Source organism: Capra hircus, chromosome 9 (assembly GCF_001704415.2).
Source record: "Capra hircus breed San Clemente chromosome 9, ASM170441v1, whole genome shotgun sequence".
Taxonomy (NCBI): Eukaryota; Metazoa; Chordata; class Mammalia; order Artiodactyla; family Bovidae; genus Capra; species Capra hircus.
Window position 1 is genome coordinate 60,092,901 of NC_030816.1, and position 17,527 is coordinate 60,110,427.

Genomic DNA, 17,527 nt, shown 5'->3' on the forward strand with positions numbered 1-17,527 from the left:
TGACTTAGTCTCCTCCTCACTTCCAGCCCCAGTGCCTCATCTGCCAATCACTGAAAGAGGGTGGTGACCTTGCAGTCAGAGGATTTCAGTCTCCAAGCTTTGAATGAAGAGTTCCCAAGTATGTCACAGCTGACCAGGACATTATGACAAATGGATAATAAAAATATATTAAAGTAGCATCAGCTATGGGTTCATGATCCTTCAAAATAGCCAAAAGGCATCTGTCTGTATCATGTTATTGGGTACCAGACCGATAGTGCCAGGCCCTGAACAAATTTACTCATTTGTTCCACACAAAAACCTATAGAAAGCAAATTTCCCCTCTTTTGTAGAAAAGCCAGCTTCAGAGAAGTGAAGTCCCAAATGGCATAGTTGGTAAGGGTAAACAGCCATTTTGTCTCCAAGTTGCCTGCTTTTTCCTCAGTGCATCCGTCACTGTCTTCACCATCAGAGGTGGTTGAGGGCAGACTCTCTTTCCACCACCCACCATCTTCTACCCTGACTGTCTTGTCGCTACACTGTCCATCCTGAAACCAGGGTGGTCGCTGCAGCAACATCTTCCCCAGACATGCCAAAACTACGCATGATGTGTATAACACAACCAGGATTCATGTCCATGATGTAAGCATTTCTGCAAATGGGTAAGAGAAATGAACAACCCCATAGAAAAGACGAAAAAAGGATAGTGTGAAAGTGTTAGTCTCTCAGTCGTGTCCAAATCCTTATGACCCTGTGGACGTTAGCCTGCCAGGCTCCTCTGTCCATAGAATTCTCCAGGCAAGAATACTGGTTGCCATTTCCTTCCTGGGATCTTCCTGACGCAGAGATCAAACTCAGGTCTCCTGCATTTCAGGCAGAGCCTTTACCTTCCGAGCCACCAGGGAAGCCCCAAGCAAAGGAAAGGAAAAAGCAATTCACAGCAGAGCGAACAGAGCAGGCTGAGACTGTGAAAAGATGCTACATGTCACTGTTAAGCAGGGAATGTGACAGACTAAGAGGAGCTATGTTGCCAAGCCGACTGGAGAACAGCTTCCCTTTTAATTTTTTAATATGGCATTTTTCTTACTTATTTGATTTTTGGTTGCTGGGTCTTTGTTGCTGGATGCAGGCTTTCTCTAGTTGCAGTGCATTGCTTCTGGCATCAGTGGCTTCTCTTATTGTGGAGCACAGGCTCTAGGCACACGTGCTACAGTAGTTGCAGCTCTCAGCCTTAGTTCCCCCACAGCATGTGGAATCTTCCGCGACCAGGGATCAAGCCCATGTCCCCTGCATTGGCAGGCAGATTCTTGTTCATTGTAGTACCAGGGAAGCCCCAAAACAGTTTCTTTTCATGTTGAAGTATAGTTGCTTTACCATGTTGTGTTAGTTTCAGATGTCTACTCTTTTTAAGATTCTTTTCCCTTATAGATTATTATAAGATACTGAATAGAGTTCCCTGTGCTACACAGCATGACCTTGCTGCTTATCTATTTTATATATGCTGCCTAGTAGCTTCAGTTGTTTCTCTTTGCGACCCTATGGACTATGGACCACCCCTCTTGTATATGGGATTCTCCAGGCAAGACCACTGGAATGGGTTGCCATGCCCTCCTCCAGGGGATCTTCCCAACCCAGGGATGGTACCTGTGTCTCTCACATCTCTTGCATCTCCTGCATTAGCAGGCAGGTTCTTTATCACTAACGCCACGTGGGAAGCCTCTTATGATCAAATTGCCAACATCTGCTGGATCATCAAATAAGCAAAAGTGTTCCAGAAAAACATCTATTTCTGTTTTATTGACTATGCCAAATCCTTTGATCACAATAATCTCTGGAAAATTCTGAAAGAGATGGGAATACCAGACCACCTGACCTGACTCTTGAGAAATCTGTATGCAGGTCAGGAAGCAACAGTTAGCACTGGACATGGAACAACAGACTGGTCCCAAATAGGAAAAGGAGTATGTCAAGGCTGTATATCGTCACCCTGCTTATTTAACTTACATGCAGAGTACATCATGAGAAACGCTGGGCTGGAAGAAGCACAAGCTGGAATCAAGATTGCCAGGAGACATATCAGTAACCTTAGGCACCACCCTTATGGCAGAAAGTAAAGAAGAACTAAAGAGCCTCTTGATGAAAGTAAAAGAGGAGAGTGAAAAAGTTGGCTTAAAGCTCAACATTCAGAAAACTAAGATCATGGCATCCGGTCCCATCACTTCACGGCAAATAGATGGAGAAACAGAGGAAAACAGTGGCAGACTTTATTCTGGGGGGCTCCAAAATCACTGCAGATGGAGATTGCAGCCATGAAATTAAAAGACACTTGCTCCTTGAAAGGAAAGTTATGACCAACCTATTAAAAAGCAGAGACATTCCTTTGTCAGCAAAGGTCTGTCTAGCTGAGGCTATGGTTTTTCCAGTAGTCATGTATGGATATGAGAGTTGGACTATAAAGAAAGCTGAGTGCCAAAGAATTGATGCTTCTGAAATGGGGTGTTGAAGACTCTTGAGAGTCCCTTGGACTGCAAGGAGATCCAACCAGTTCCATCCTAAAGGAAATCAGTACTGAATATTCATTGGAAGGACTGATGTTGAAGCTGAAACTCCAGTAGTTTGGCCACCTGATTTGAAGAGCTGACTCACTGGAAAAGACCGTGATGCTGGGAAAGATTGAAGGTGGGAGAAGAAGGGGACGACAGAGGATGAGATGGTTGGATGGCATCACCGACTCAATGGACGAGTTTGGGTGGACTCCGGGAGTTGGTGATGGACAGGGAGGCCTGGCGTGCTGCAGTCCATGGGGTTGCAAAGAGTCAGGCATGACTGAATGACTGAACTGAAGTGTGTATCTGTTAATTTCCAGTTCATCCCTCCCCACCTTCCCCTTTGGTAATCATAGTTTGTTTTGTGAGTCTGTTTGTAAATAAATTCATTTGTATCACTTTTTTAGATTTCACATATGAGTGATACGACATTTGTCTTTTGCTGTCTTATTTAATACTTCACTCAGTATGATATTCTCTAGGGCCATCTGTATTGCTGCAAAGGGCATTATTTCACTCTTTTCTATGGTGGAGTGATATTCCATCATGTGTGCATACCACATTTTTATTCATTCATCAGTCGATGGGCATTTAGGTTGTTTCCATGTCTTGGCTTTTGTAAATAGTGTTACCATATTTATTTCACTATTAATTTAACTGGTTTCAATATAAGGGAAGTGGGATCTTCTGAAAGCTAAAAGCTGACCTGGCACTCACAGCTGGGCTATGGTGTTCTCCTATTGGACACTGCTAATTCTTAAATCTGGGACATCAGACAAGGTTATTCTGCGCTCCTGATGAAGTGAGTTAAGGAACACTAGACACGCCTGAGCAGATTAACATCGCCCTCTAAGGCTAACACCGATGACTGCTGCTACTTTACCTTATTCCTTTCTTCTACTTCCTAGATGAAAGTTGATCAACTACAGAATTACTCCCCTTTCTGACAGTGCCCAATCCAGAAGAAACCGTTGTTCACTTGAGCCCTCCCTTCTAATTACCTAAATGTGCTCAATTCTTTACACCTTCTTATTGTGAAGTACCTAGACTCCACGGTGTGTGGTCTCTGACTGTGACAAGTGTCAATAAAATAATTTTGACTATAGTTGTGTCCTGTGGCCTTTGATGACATCCATAAATGATGGGCATCACCACATACTTGCTAAGGAATTGTCTACCATAATATCCCCAATCTAAATTGTGAGCTACCTCTTTATGATCTCAGCATTTTAAATCCTGCCTCCCCAATCCCTCACCCCTCTCCCAGGACATCTTTTGAGATCCTTACCCCAACCTATAAATAATGTCATAGCTGAATAATAATGTGTGGGTTACAGTCCCTTTAAATTTTATGTATTTAGCTTCTGTGTCCTTTTGTATTTTGGAATTTAGTATTGTAGGAAAATCTAAGGCTAATTTTTTGTTTCTTTGAAGATGAATTTTGGGAGAATTTTGTATTGTTCCCAAGGCTTATTTAATCTGGTTGTAATTCTTTTGTGATGTTTTACATAAAATATGGTGCAATCTTGGGTTTTCCTGTTCATTATTTTCACTTATCTGCATTCTAGGGGTGGTTTTCAAGGACAACTTCTGTACTATCAATTTTCCTGCAACCGTTATCTATGTTACAGGCTTCGTTGAATATTTAAATTTTGCTATTACGATTTAGGCTCCATGTAGTCTCTTCTAACCTGTCCTGATCCTTTTCTCAACTCATCAATATCTCCTCACATCTTATAGATACCATATACCAGTTATTGAAAGAAAACTTTTGGGTCCTGCAATCCACCTGAAAGGTTTTTGTCTGCATGTGCTCAGTTACTACAGATTTTAACTGCAGGTCTGTTATATATTAAACGTGATTTTTGAACCATCTTTAAATAAACAGAAATATACCCAAGTCCAGGACTGGGAAGTACTAACCTGTCAGTTACCCACCCCATCTTACAGTTCACCTGAGAGCTAAGAGAATCCCCAGCAGCCAGTTGATTGCTCATTACCTTTCTGAAATGCAAACACATTTGAACATTCCAGGCTCAAGAGAGTCACCCCAGTTTAGGAAAGACATCAAATTTGGGCTGTGGTTCAGACAAGACGGCAGACAAGAGCAGCTTTCAAGTTTGCTTCTACCAGATTTTCTTTTTCCTTCACTATAAAAAAAATAGCCCCTTCACACACAGTATTATAATAGAAACAAAAGCTTGTAATCCTCTGACAATACAGATGCAAAGAAATGAGAATCATTGACAACATTACCACCAGGATTAATTCTTTCATTCATTTAACAATTGCACGTAAGAAGGACCACACCAGTTGCTGAAACAGAATCAGAAGGAAAACAGGTCTCTTTCCTCTTGGAACTTACATTTCAGTGGAAGGAGAAAACAAAAACTAATCATACAAATCAATATACAATTGAACCCTGAAAGTATCCCAAGGAGAGAGACAGGTCCCATGGAAGCACATATTAATAGTAACCCATTTTCCTTATACTACCTAGAGGCCAGGGGCTCCCTGAGAAAGGGGCGATGAGCTGGAACACAGGATCAGGAGCTAATGTTCCACAGTGCTCTGATTAATTATTATCACATATGGTTACATGGTTCATCTCATTCCTAGTGAGTCTCTGTTTTTTTCCTTTTAAAAGTTTTGAATACCTTTGGAATTTTCAAAGAACCAGGCTGTAAGTTACTTGATCCGTTCTACTTTTGCTCTGCCAGCAAGATCCTAGGCCCTCTAAGAAGGGCTCTGAGTATCTTCAACGAGGGTCGCTGCTGGCCTCGTCTTGCCACTTGGACCAGCCCTCACATCAGTGTGGTTCTGCTGACTTGTGCCAGCTGTGGCCCCACTGTTAAGATTCTCACTGGTGTGGCTCTGGTTCTAAAGGATGGTTTTCAGTGTTGGTGGGATCTTAAGTTGCTGCTGTTGTGTCTAAAAGCTGCCCTCGTGGATGATTTTGCCAATGCAAAACATGACCTGTCTCCCTCCACTAATTCTGAACTGGTCGGAGATTGTGGTTTACAGGTTGGATTACTTTAACACAAGAGGCTCTCTTATGTTAAGTACAATCTTACTTCAATGTTAATGGGCTCCCCTCTTCACCTAGTCCCTCCTGCCTTGTTTTTAGGGTGCATTCTTCCTAAATGCCTTCATACATTAATTCTCACTTGCAGTTTGTAGTACCAAAACCCCCTGGCTGAACTGTCAGCCCCACAAAGACCTAAGCTGCAGAGCTCTCTTCTGTGCCTGGAATAAGGCAAACTCAGACTAAGGAGGATTGAAGGAATGTTTTTGTATTTACAGATTTCTCTGGATGTTTTAAGAGGGAAGCTGGAAAACAGTGACCCAGTAATTTTTATCGAGTCTTCTTATCTAGAAGCTTTTTATAACTCTTGACTGTTGCTGAAGCTCCAATACTTTGGCCACCTGATAAGAAGAGCTTCCTCATTGGAAAAGACCCTGATGTTGGGAAAGATTGAGGGAAGGAGAAGGGGGTGGTAGAGGATGAGATAGTTAGATAGTCTTAGCAACTGAATGGACATGAATTTGAGCAAACTCTGGGAGATAGTGGAGAACAGAGGAGCCTGGCACGCTCCAGTCCATGAGGTTGCAAAGAATCAGACACGACTTAGTAACTCAACAAGACCATAATCTTGACTAACTCCTATACACTGATGTTTGTAATTTTATATTTTTAAATGATTTTAAAGCTATATTTCTATCAAAAAATTCTTGATTATGTTATAAAATGAAGAGCCTAATGATCACAACTCCAAAGTATGCATGAGAGACAGAAAAGAAATACATCAAAACGTCAGCAGCAATAATATTTCGGCAATACTACTATGGGTCAATTTTATTCTTCCTTCCACTTTTCTTTATTTTCCAAATTTTCCAGAGTGAATAATTACATTTTAGCAATGCTTAAAATTACTAGTTTGTGTACTCAGGGGAGAAAAAAAGGACTATGTCCAGAAGTTGTTTTCTAAACCAATATTCGAGTTTCTAAAATTCAAGAATGAATGTGTGGAGAAACACTATCAAGTCAAACTGTGGATCCGAAATCTTTTCAAGCCTGGTTACCAAACAGGCAACTGATCCAATGGAGACCCACGAAGAGTTGAGATAAGAAGACAAAGCCACTTGTGTGAAGAAAGAGTGACCATAAATAGGAAGGAGAAGCAGAGATAAGAAGTACCTGAAGCAAAATAACCCAAAATGAACATACTATTTTCTATGGGTAAGTCTCAGGGGAAGGATTTCAGACCAAACCAAGCTTGGGTATGCTTGCTGGACACCCTGTCACTAACCTGTCACAGTGGGTCCTCTTAATATCACCACCCCCTCAACAACAATTCATATAAACATAACGTAAATAAAAGGATCACTCCATCACAATTGAATGAATAAACTCATTTCTACTACTGCTATTATTGTTTTATGCTAAATTTTTACTTAAAATTCTTAATGCTATACTATCATGCCCTTATATATGATACAGAGCGGATGTCTGTTTTTGCATCCCACCCCCGCCCCCGCTCCCCAATCCATTTCTCCTTCCTCATAGCATCCTGAATTTCCTTCCATCCCTTCCACAATCCTCAGCTATGTGCTTTGGATGAGATTTACATCATACCCAAAGGATGCTCCAAGGAAAGAAATTAAACATAATTACAGTCAATGGTAAGATGTTTTTAGGCCTTCTGGAAAAGACATGTTTTAGCCTGTCTGTGTGCTTGATGGAGGGTCTGAGGATCTAAATGTGGAACTACAGGGGTTCCGTATGGAGTCTGAGGGTAAAACCCACACTGGAAAAGGGAGAGTACAGATTAAGTTTTTATATGACTCTGTGACTCAAGCAAGGCCAGGGCTGAAAGCCAGGGCTACTGCTGAAAAACCAGGGCTCTGCTAGTCTTTCTTTTTCGCTTGATTCACTTAAAGTTAGGTTTCCGTCAGATTATCCACAGTGTGCTTAGTCACTCAGTTGTCTGACTCTTTGCGACCCTTTGGACTGTAGCTTGCCAGGTTCCTCTGTCATGGGATTTTTCAGGCAAGAATACTGGAGTGAGTAGAAATTTCCTTCTCTAGGGGATCTCTCCAACCCAGGGATCAAACCCACGTCTCCAGTGACTCCTACATTGCAGGCAGATGCTTTACCTGCTGAGCCATTCTGTCAAATGTATCTGTTAAATTTCTGATTAACATAGTGTATAAACAAAACACTTTCTTGCCTTAGTTACGTTTACTCTTGTGATAGCTATAAATATATTTTTCAGTAAAAAAATGTGCTCATCTTATGATGGTCCACCAAGCAGCACATTTATGGTCTGTACATCTTACTAGACTTACTCTTCAATAAAGAAGAAATGCTATTGAATATGGCAAGCCATCAATATACAAATTACATCATTTCCCAATAAAAAAAAAAAAATTCTATCATATGGTCCATCAGATCAGGGTCCCAGGCTCAGTTACGGAAAAATCTACTCCAAAGCAACTGTACCCAGGAGGGAGCTCAACGAATACTTGCTCACTAAATATATCTTGGACTCTGCTCAAACTTTAAAGAAAAACAAGACTCTTACTCATAGGGGACTTGTAATCTATACAGTATACAAGATGAAGTCATTATACATGGAATTATGGAAGTGAGAATGGGAAAAATAAAGTTATGGTTGGAAATGGATGAGATTAAATTTGCTCTGTTAGGATAAAAAGCAAGAATTCACATGAAAGAGTCGGGAAACTCGTAGGTGAAAAAGATTCCATAAAACCCAAGTCCTACATGGAAATCTCATAAACATCAATGAAACCACAACACGTTTTGCTGTTATGCTCAAACTAAGACATTTTATTAGTTAGCTTTACATCTTAAATATTATCTCTGTTACCAAAGGAACAATTTCCACTAATTCCAAACTAAGCTTTCAAATGGTTGCTTGCTGAAGGAAGAATACTCTTATGTTCAACACCAAACACCTTAATTATAACCTTCAACAAATCTTTTCTTAGAGTTAACTAAAAAACTATTCAGCTCAAATATTAACTACCTCAATAATCCATTTTAGCTACTTTTCCTTAAAAATGTGTCTTGTAGAGTTGAAATCAAAAGAGAAAACTGTAAACATTTGTAGTTTGGCTGGAAGTAGAGTTCACTTCATGATGATTCAATGTCTTCTAACATATTGCTGATAGCTTCCATAAATCTCAGTAAGGTAAATCCATTACTAATATTTCAAAGGAAAACGCTAGTTTTTAAAATCAAAGTGCAGTATTAGCCTTTCTTTGTCAGTTGGCAACTTGAAATTTTTGTAGGGCTGATGAATACTTCTTTGTGGTTGATCATAGCTTTAATTTTCTCTCTCACTTAAAAAAAAAATATCAATTGCACATTGTTGCTTTAACTGAGTCACTGGAGTCTTTCAAAATGGAGGTTAGCTATCTCATTCATTTAGGAACATGGTAGAAATTCTGACCCATCAATCTTTTATCTGTAAAAGAAAAAAAAAGTATTTGCTATAATTTAACCAATCACATTACACAAAAGGAACCGCCAACAGCAAACAAAAGGAAAATGGCAGTGGAGTAATCATTGTATCAGATAGAACTTTTTGTTTTTCCTGCAACTTTTCTCCTTTCCTAGTCATGTTATTTGAGATGTTCTATAATCTCTCCATAATTTTCCACAAGAAACTGCATCTTATTTTTAGAATGCTCTTTTATAAAGAATATTTTGACAAATTAAATGCAAGGCTAATGACAAAGATATTAGGTAACATTTACTGAACTCTTTCTAAATGCCAATCACTGTGCCAAGTGCTTTATACAGATCATTTCATTTCACAGCTCCAGAAAGTGGATTCTATTACCCTGTTTTCATAGATGAATCAATGACAGGAGAAATGCTGTGCTTCTGCAGCTAGGAATTAGTGGAGCAATAACTCAAACTTGGGCTTATGTTGAACTCCAGAGCCTTCTATGACACAGGTATGTGTAACTGAATTTTGATGCAACATGAAGCCCGTGTCAAAAGTATCCATCCAGTTATATGAAGTGAGTAATTTTTATGCAGAAAACAATCATAAGAAGTAATGAAGCCCCTTTTAAAAATACATGCATACCTCAGAGATATTGCGGGTTTGATCCCAGACCACTTCAATAAAGTGAGAATCGCAATAAAGTGAGTCATAGGAATTTTTTTTTTGGTTTCTCACTGCATAGAAAAGTTACATTAATACTATGCTATAGTTTATTAAGAATGTAATAGCATTATGTTTTAAAAAACATGTACATACCTTAACTTAAAAACACCTCATTGCTAAAAATTGCTAATCATCATCTGAGCCTTGGGTAGTCATAAATTTTTTTTTGTAACAGCAACATCAAAGGTTACTGATCACAGACACCCATAACAAATATAATGCAAGTGAGTGTCGAAGTCACTGTTGTGTCCAACTCTTTGTGATTCCATGGACTGTAGCCCACCAGGCTCCTCTGTCCATGGAATTCTCCAGGCAAGAATACTGGAGTGGGTAGCCACTTCCTTCTCCAGAGGATCTTCCCAACCCAGGGATTGAATTCAGGTCTCCTGCATTAAGGCAGATTCTTTACCATCTGAGCCATCAGGGAAGCTCAACAAAGATAACAAATAATGCAAAAGTCTGAAACATCTCAAGAATTACCAAAATGTGAAACAGAGACATGAAGTGAGCAAATGCTGTTGGGAAAATGGCACGTATAGACTTGTTTGAGGCAAAGTTGCCATAAACCTTTATCTCTAAAAGAATGCAATATCTGCAAAGTGTAATAAAATGAGGCATGCTCGTATTCATAAGATCTATATTAACATATCATACTGTGGAAGAAAACTAAAGTTAATGAAATTCTGGTTCATTTCTGGTTATCTTCTCCAAAACTCAGCTGTACCTACCTTATCCTTACAGATTAGGTATGTTTCAGAAACACTACTGGTATGTTAACTGAACTTTCTGAATGAATGCATTAAGAGCTAGTTATTTAAAGAAAAAAAGTAATGAGGGTGCTTCTGTTAAACAAAACCACTACCCCAATTCACTGACTCTTAAAGTCTATATTTTCATGATTGTATTGCATACTTACAGATCTACTTTTCAATGGATTTCCTTTAATTTTGAGCAATATTACTGGTGGAGAAGATAATCTGGAAGTCTTATTATGAGAAGATCTAAGACCAAACATTTTCTTCTCATCATTCTTCTAATTTTTAAATATAATTTTTAAAATGCTGTTCTAATATCATAACTGTTCCCCTTAAGCCATAAAATCTCAGGAATCATTCTTAAAAGTAGAAAAAGAAAAGACATAATAACCAGGGACACATAATCAGTCACTTTAAAATACCTCAGTCACTACACCAGCAGCTATGGTAGAACCACTGTAGCGCAGCATAAATCTCCCCAGCTCTTTAAAGTCTTTGTACAGCTCAAGAGCCACTGGTCTTTGTGTCTGTAGCTCCACTAATGCATTCTGGCCTTTGGTCAATAATCTATCATGAAAAATAAAAGAAACCAATGGATATCTAATAGAGGTAAAAAATGTAATTAAAACCTGCAAGATAAACATTTTACATTCCATCTCTAAATCAACTTAGTTTTTAAAAAAACTTAAAAAGAAAAAAGGGATTTATTAATTTCTTTAAATGAAAACATATGCTTTTAAATTTGGGGTGGTTGGTTGAAAGAAATGAGAAGAGTAGTTCTAGATTTAAGAAATATTAGCTAGTTCATACATGTGTATGCACATATATATATATACACACACATACATACATATACACACATTTTTTTAAACAATCCTCCAAATACAACTCTACCCCTTCAAGGATCCTATAATCTAAAATACTCAGGACCTCTGCACAAAAGCCTTCTCTTTCATTCCCTCATGAAATTAAAGAAAATGATGCATTTGCATTTTAAAAATGGAATGCAATGTCCTATGTCTTCCCCAGTAAAGTCCTAATTGGTAGATTATGTGTTAAAAAGTTATCTTTAAAGAGGACACTTTCCTAGTGCCAACACACTACCTGAGCGTTCTCTCTCCTTCCCTCCTCTCTCTTTTCTCACCTGGGAACAGTGGTTCTTTAACAGAGGTTCAAGATAAAAACACATAAGACTTTTCCATAACATGCTGTTTGTACGAAATGAAGGCAGATGAGGCATGGGTCTGACCGTAAACAGCTCCACACAAATAAGCAAATAAAAATCCTTGTGCATGGGCCCCACCAGCTTACTAAAAGAAGTAGAACCCAAAGGGGACATTCTGAAACATTCTCTAATTCAATTTTGATGTATTCTAGAAGGCTAGAGGGCAGCAATCAAAAACTCCCCTTCTGAAAGATTGCTTTAGGGACAGAAAGATAGAATAAACCAAGGTTTCAAAGAAAGTATGCCAAAAATTCTAAACATTGGTTTTGGGCAATTTCAGCTTAAGGTCCCATTTGTTAGGATGGTGAGCATCTAACATATTCATAATTTGCAGTTAAGTTTGGTTCTAGAAAGTCTGACTCCATCCTATATAAATCAATTGAGTCTATAACATGCTTGAAGTGGAAGAAAAGCAGAAAGGGTAAATGATGTTGGTGCAAAATTAAAGGACAAAGCTACAGATATGGTGATTGGAAAAACTAGCATAATAATATATTAAGACCTAGCGTCAGCATCACTGAGCTAGGACTCTGCAGCAGGAGCAGAGAGAGGAAAATTCAGGATTAGATCTGATGAGTCAGTATCAGATTGAGAACTTTCCAAATCACTTTTATCTCAGTCCAACAGCCTAGTTCCTGGCAAAAAATATAATTTATGTGAACAAACTGATTGGATTAGAATCTTGAGCCTGCCACTTGCTAGCTTTGTGATCTTGAACACATTATACAATCTCTCTAAGCCTCAGTTTCCTTATCTGAAAAATGGGAAACATAGTAATGCTTGATTCATATTGTAGCTGAGAATGTAAACCACACAAAAGCACTTATGACAGAACCAAGAAAAAAGTGGTCCTCAAGAAACATCAGGCATGATTAGTTCTATGACAATTCTCAGTACGCTATGGCAGGCACTCATGCTAGAAGCTAGAGACTCAGGTTAAAAATAAAGAACTATCTTTAAAAGAGGGGTTAAGTAGCCTCCTTTTTCTAACTGAGAACAAACATGGGTGTTAGAGTAGTGTGAAGTTCTGTCTTCTACTTGCAACCAACCCTAAATTAACCCTCTAACCACCTTGGCCTCTTACACAGGTGCAAATGAGGAGGAATACCCCAGGACTTAAAAAAGGGGATTTTGGGTGGGATTCCCCATAGGGCTGAAGTAAGGAAAACCCCAGTGCTGAAGCAGCCAAGCCAAACTGTGGTCAATCTTTAGTTGAATTAGAGTAAGAAACTCAAGGTTCTCAGGAAGCACTTCTTCTGAAAAATCCCAAGCCTATCCCAGCCGAAGGGGAATTGTCCACACGCAGACACAGATACTAACGGTAATCAGAGGGGACCGACTTGTGATCACCTCAGCCCAAGGCACCAGGCGACTTTAAGGAGGAAAAAAGGATACTTCCCAGGTGGGAAAAAAATATTGTGTAGGTCACTCTCTCCTTGAGGCATTCTTAGCACAGGGCAAGATTCTCAGGATTGGCTAACAAGATAGTATAGAAGAACAATCAGTTGGAATTTGGGACAAGTGGCTAGGCATAAATCAAACTCATCTTCAAAAATATAAGACGGATTTTTTAAAATGCCTTCATTTTTACATCATCGGTATCTAGGTCTTGATAGTTAAATAAATACTTATATTTACATTTTTATTTACAATTCACACCCATCACTATCACATGTAACAGAAATTATATAAAGCATTCCTACCTAAAATAGGAGCTTAAATATTTGTTTTTGTGTTTTCATCCAGTCCTTTAAAAAAATGATTTCTGGAACAAGTTAAAATAGACTTATCACAAAGAGAATTCACTTATCACAAAAAGAAATATTATACAAATGAATTCATCTGTAAGAAATGTACTTATATTGTGCTTGTTATTTACACATTAAAATACTTACTTAGGCTTTTTCTTTGTGACTTCACCAGTGCTTTTGTTTAAGACACTAATCAATCTTTTAATAACAGCGGGTTCAGTGACGGTCTGGTAGTGTAACAGCACCTAAAAAAAGAATTGTAACACAAAAAAGTTGTTGGCTGCAGCATCTCTGGCCTTCTACTCTGGCACTCACACTGCATCACATCAGCCTCAGAACTACTGCCTGGAGTCACGGGATCTCCAGCTGCTTCCCTGAAGCCCCACCACTCTCATCAGGCGGTCCCTTAATTCACGAGGGGTAAGTTCACGGGAAGCAGTTCCAATCTTTCCTCCACCACTACGGTGGAAACGTGGGTAAATTACATAACCTTCCTTACACGGTTATGATGAGAATGAAATAACATCAGAGACAGTGCCTGGTACAGTAGATGTTCAGCAAATGTGAACTATTTCATCATAAAAACGAGGGAAGGGAAACTGTGTAACATTCAGCAGTAATATTATTCATTGTTGGATAATGAGACTAAAGTATTAAATGGATGTTTAGACAGGCTCTGAAGTCAGGCAGACCTGAATTTGAATCCTTACTGCACGCTTTCTAGGCATGTGAGCTGGGACAAGTCCTGTAAAAACCTTTCTCACCCCTCCACCCCCAATATCCCCAGCCTCAGGTCCCTTGTCACTGAGGAAAACCAGACAATGTTATTTCCAAGTGGTGCCCAATACATGGTAAAGCTGAAGTTAACTGATGACCTTATATATTAGCTATTATTTCTCATGTTTCACATGTAAGGAAATTAGTATCAAATAGGTTAAGCAGCAATAATGGTGCCAAAACCACTAACAGAAAAGAACCGTCTTTTCAACAAATAGAGCTGGGAAAATGGGATATCGAGATCCAACAAAATGAAGATGAAGCTTTATACCATATACAAAAATTAACTCAAAATGGTGCAAAGACCTAAATAAAAGGACTAGAACTATGAGACTCTTAGAAGGAAACAGAAGGGGAAATCTTCTTAGTGTTGAATCTGGCAATGACTTTTTGGATATGACACCAAAAGTAAAGCAAAAAAGAAAAGAGAGAATGTTAATAAACTGGACATCAGCAAAGTTTAAGGTTTTTGTGAATCAAAGGATATAAGAGTAAAAAGTAAACCCACAGAATGGAAGAGGGTATCTGCAAATGATACACTGATATGGAATTAAAACCTAAAATATATTTTTAAAAAATGAAAAGATGCTCAACATCAATAGCCTTTAGGGAAAGACAAATCAAACACCACAATGATACAACCCTTCAAAATCATTAGTTTACCTATTATAAACAACAAACAAAAAGTCATCCCCCCACGCACAAGAAAGGAAAATAACTGTTGACGAGGCAGAGGAGAAATCAGAACCCCTGTGTACTGCTGGTAGGAATGCAAAACTGGTATAGCTGCTGTGGAAAAGTTTAGGGGCTCCTCAAGAGACAAACACAGAATTTCCACATGATCAAGCAATTCTACTCCTAGATATATACCGAAAAGAACTGAAAGCAGGGGCTCAAACAGATACTTGTATGCCGATGTTCATAGAAGCATCATTTACATCTGTCAAAAGATGGAAACAGGCCAAACATCCATCAACAGATGAATGGATAAACAAAAAGTGGTATGTATTTATAATGAAATATTATTCGGTCTTAAAAAGAAACAAAACTCTGATACACGCTACAGCATGGATGAACCTCAAAAGCATTATGTTAAGTGAAACAAGTCAGACACAAAAGGACAAATATTGTATAATTCCACTTACACGAGGGATGTAGAACAGGCAAATTCAAGAGAAACAAAATAGAACTGTGGTTACCAGAGGATGGGAGAAAGCATAATAGCAGGAGTGACTAATTAATGGGTACAGAGTTTGGGATAAGGAGAAAGCTCTAGGGGTGGATAATGTCGATGGTTACACAACAAGGTGAATATACTCTAATGACACTGAACTGTATTAAAACTGATAAAATGGTAAATTTTCCATTATAGATATTTTATCACAATAAAAAAATAAAAATCAAAACATGAGATTTAAAGTCTAATCCATTTGTAGGTTTTTTCCTTCTTAAATATATAGAGTTTACCATATAAACAAGAGAAACAAAAAATATGCATTAAAGAACTAGTCCCTAAACGGTGATATTTTAATTACTCAGGAAGCCTTTTCTTGGTTAAACTTTTAAAAATTGTGAGTTTCTTCCCACAGAGAATGGATTAAATGACAAAACGTGACCATTGTTTTGTGAGACAAATTTTATCCCGGTATTTGTAAATCAACATATGTGAGTGGAATCTCATAAAGCGGCACTGAAAAACGTTTAATTCATAAAAAAAGCTGCAGCACACAGGAAGACAATATTACTATTCAAAGTAATTACTGACTTCCTGACCGCTCTACCTCTCCACTGGCAAAGATTATCGCTGCTTGAGTAAAAGCACAGTAACCAACCTCTCCAGCTTCTCCTCACTGGGCACGCTGCTTTCTAAGAATGAGTGCAAGTCACTCACAGCAAGTTCTTTCCTATCAACATGTGAGTTCTGAATATTTAAAAATCAAGTATTTGGAAAGAAACTTTTTCCTAAATTTTTTTCTTTTTAGCATGGGAGAAATGAAATATGATTATAAAACTAAAATGCTTAAATGATACCTTACAAATATGCTTTCATAAGATCAAGTTTACAAAGAAATTATAAAGAATTATAGCAAAGCATATATTTACCTCAAATAAAGGTACAGAGGTATAAAATAGATTTAAATGAGCTAAATAAATTTATTCCCAATCTTTAAAATACTATCACTAATTTAAATAAAGTTTAAAGGTCAATTACTATTACTGCCTTACTTTTATTTCAGAGATGCATCAAATGGAGAAAATGATCTGTCTACATTTTCAAAGGCAAGCCATTTAATTCCACCGAGAAACATTTTTTATTGTCGTGGAGGACCTGTACTATATAAGCTGATCAAGAAAAGAAAGATAAGTCTAGTGGGAAAAATGCCCATTTGTTAAACAGCAAAAGCAAGGTACCAAACTATAAACAGAGCATGGTCCCAAATATCTGAAAAAAAAAATTACACATAAAACAAAGACCTTTCCTGGAGAAGTAACAATATAGTATATTGATCCATGGTTTTACACACACACACACACACACACACACACACACGAGTGAGTGAGTGCACACACACGAGTGAGTGAGTGAGTGAAAGTCAGTCAGTCGTGTCCTACTCTTTGCAATCCCATGGAAGCCCTATATAGACATACACACACATATATAGATCCATCTATACATATACAGATCCACATAAACATAATTTATAGATCCATCAATATAATATATAGATCCATAGTAGAGCTGATTTTGGAGAAAGAAATGGCAACCTACTCCAGTATTCTTGCCTGGAGAATCCCATGGACAGAGGAGCCTGACAGGCTACAGTCTATGGGGTCGCAAGAGTTGGACACGACTTAGCGACTACACCACCACCACCATCGCTTTCCCCATAAACGTGTATGTTCAAATGGTGCTAGTCAATGATGACCTGCAAACCAACCTCACAGTTTCAGCACAAAGTTTCCTTATGTCAAGTATCCCCAGAATATACCAGATACCAATGTATACAAAAAAATACTCTGAAATGTAGAGAGTAGATATTTCTAGGTTATGCAATTATAGGATATTATTGTTTTTATTTTTGTGTTTTCCAAAATTTTAAAAAAACAAAGACACAATCTAAGAAGTAATCTTTAGAACTCAGCAAAAAAGTATCTACTAATTTCCTTAAATGAATTTTTTTTTACTATCATCAGTTTGTATCCTATTGATTATTAAATTTCTTTTCACTTCCTCGTTGAAAATAAATGCCAGACTTATGGATCCAAATAAAAAGCAAAACATGATTTTCAA

The 17,527-nt window shown here is 38.1% G+C and overlaps 1 protein-coding gene across 2 annotated transcripts in view; it reads right to left on the reverse strand.

Annotated features, from left to right (window-relative positions):
* The window catches only part of HBS1L (HBS1 like translational GTPase), an 87,356-nt gene continuing 78,176 nt past the window's right edge, over positions 8,348–17,527 (reverse strand). The window contains exons 16-18 of one of the 2 annotated variants that reach the window (XM_005684790.3): positions 13,603–13,703; positions 10,905–11,049; positions 8,348–9,016 (exon numbers count right to left, since the gene is read on the reverse strand). In XM_005684790.3, coding sequence (XP_005684847.1) covers positions 9,005–9,016; positions 10,905–11,049; positions 13,603–13,703 — 258 coding nt within the window. In that variant the 3' untranslated portion in view covers positions 8,348–9,004. The remainder of the gene's footprint in view (positions 9,017–10,904; positions 11,050–13,602; positions 13,704–17,527) is intronic. The other variant, XM_005684789.3, reaches the window with a different exon arrangement.